A 1284-nucleotide genomic window follows, 5' to 3' on the forward strand; every position below is an offset into this window, starting at 1 on the left:
AAAAAAAAAAAAAAACATATTTACTGACATCCACTCAATTCCGACTTATGGTGACCCCCGCTGGGATTCCAAGGCTGTAAATCTTTATGGAAGTAGATTGCCCTGTCTTCCTTCCATGGAGTAGCCAGTGGGCTTGAACCGCTGACCATCTGGTTAGCAGCCAGGTGCCTTATCCACTGCGCCACCAGATCTCTTAAACTGAGTGAAGTAGAGTTTACATTTTAACAAGATCTCAGATGATTCGTATGTACACTAAAGTTAGAAAAGCACTCGTCTATATAATGCAGATATCTTTCAGACATCTCCACAGAATTGCCTTCTTAGATTTCACACTTTTTATTTGTTCATCCAGCACACTGCCACAAGTAGATTCTGACTTCTAATGGCCCTATAGGACAGAGTAGAACTGGCCCATCGGGTTTCCAAAGCTATAAATCTTTACGGGAGCAGACTGCCAAGTCCTTGTGCTTCAGAGCAGCTGGTGGGTTTGAACTGCTGAACTTTTGCTTAGTAGCTGAGCACTTTTACCACTGCACTACCAAGGCTGCTCATGTGTTCATCAATGCACTGCCGTCGAGTCAAATCCGACTCCTAGTGACCCCTCCTTGGGTTTCTGAGGCAGTATCACTATGGAAGTGGATTGCAAAAATCAAATTCCTTGCAGACACTTCTTAGGTGATAAAGATACAAAGTCCTTTAACCTCGAGAAACTAACATTAATTTGTCTTCTTGAGCCTCCCTTTGAAGTCTTCTGTTCAGCTCTTTTACATCATCATTTCTTCCTTTCACTTTAGCTACTTTACATTCAAGAGCAAGTTTCAGAGTCTCTTCTGACATCCATTTGGGTCTTTTTTTCTTTTCTGTCTTTTTCATGTATAATGCCATCCTATCAACTCGTCTAGTCTGGGATTAGTGTTCAATATATCAAATCTTTTCTTAAGATAGTCTGTAAATTCAGGTGGAACATACTCAAGGTTGTACTTTGGCTCTTGTGGTATTGTTTCAATTTTCTTCAGATTCCTCTTGAATTTGTATATGAGCAACTGATGATTTGTTCCACAGTCAGCCCCTGGCCTTGTTGTGAATGATGACATTGAGCTTTTCTATTGTCTCTTTCTTTCCACAGATGTAGTTGATAAGATTCCGGCAGGTCCATATGTATAGTTGCTGTTTATGTTTTAAAGAAGGTATTTCCAATGAATAGGTCATTGGTCTTGAAAAATTCTGTCATTCACTCTCCCCTGTCATTTCCGTCAAGGCTTTATTTTCCAACTACTGATCTAT

The 1284-nt window shown here is 40.2% G+C and overlaps 1 protein-coding gene across 1 annotated transcript in view; it reads left to right on the forward strand.

The window, feature by feature from the left end:
• The window catches only part of METTL25 (methyltransferase like 25), a 233140-nt gene that overhangs the window by 211075 nt on the left and 20781 nt on the right, over positions 1-1284 (forward strand). The window contains exon 11 of the mRNA XM_042782908.1: positions 807-815. Coding sequence (XP_042638842.1) covers positions 807-815 — 9 coding nt within the window. The remainder of the gene's footprint in view (positions 1-806; positions 816-1284) is intronic.

This window comes from Orycteropus afer, unplaced genomic scaffold (assembly GCF_000298275.1).
Source record: "Orycteropus afer afer isolate SDZICR_OR568_19922 unplaced genomic scaffold, OryAfe1.0 scaffold00504, whole genome shotgun sequence".
NCBI lineage: Eukaryota > Metazoa > Chordata > Mammalia > Tubulidentata > Orycteropodidae > Orycteropus > Orycteropus afer.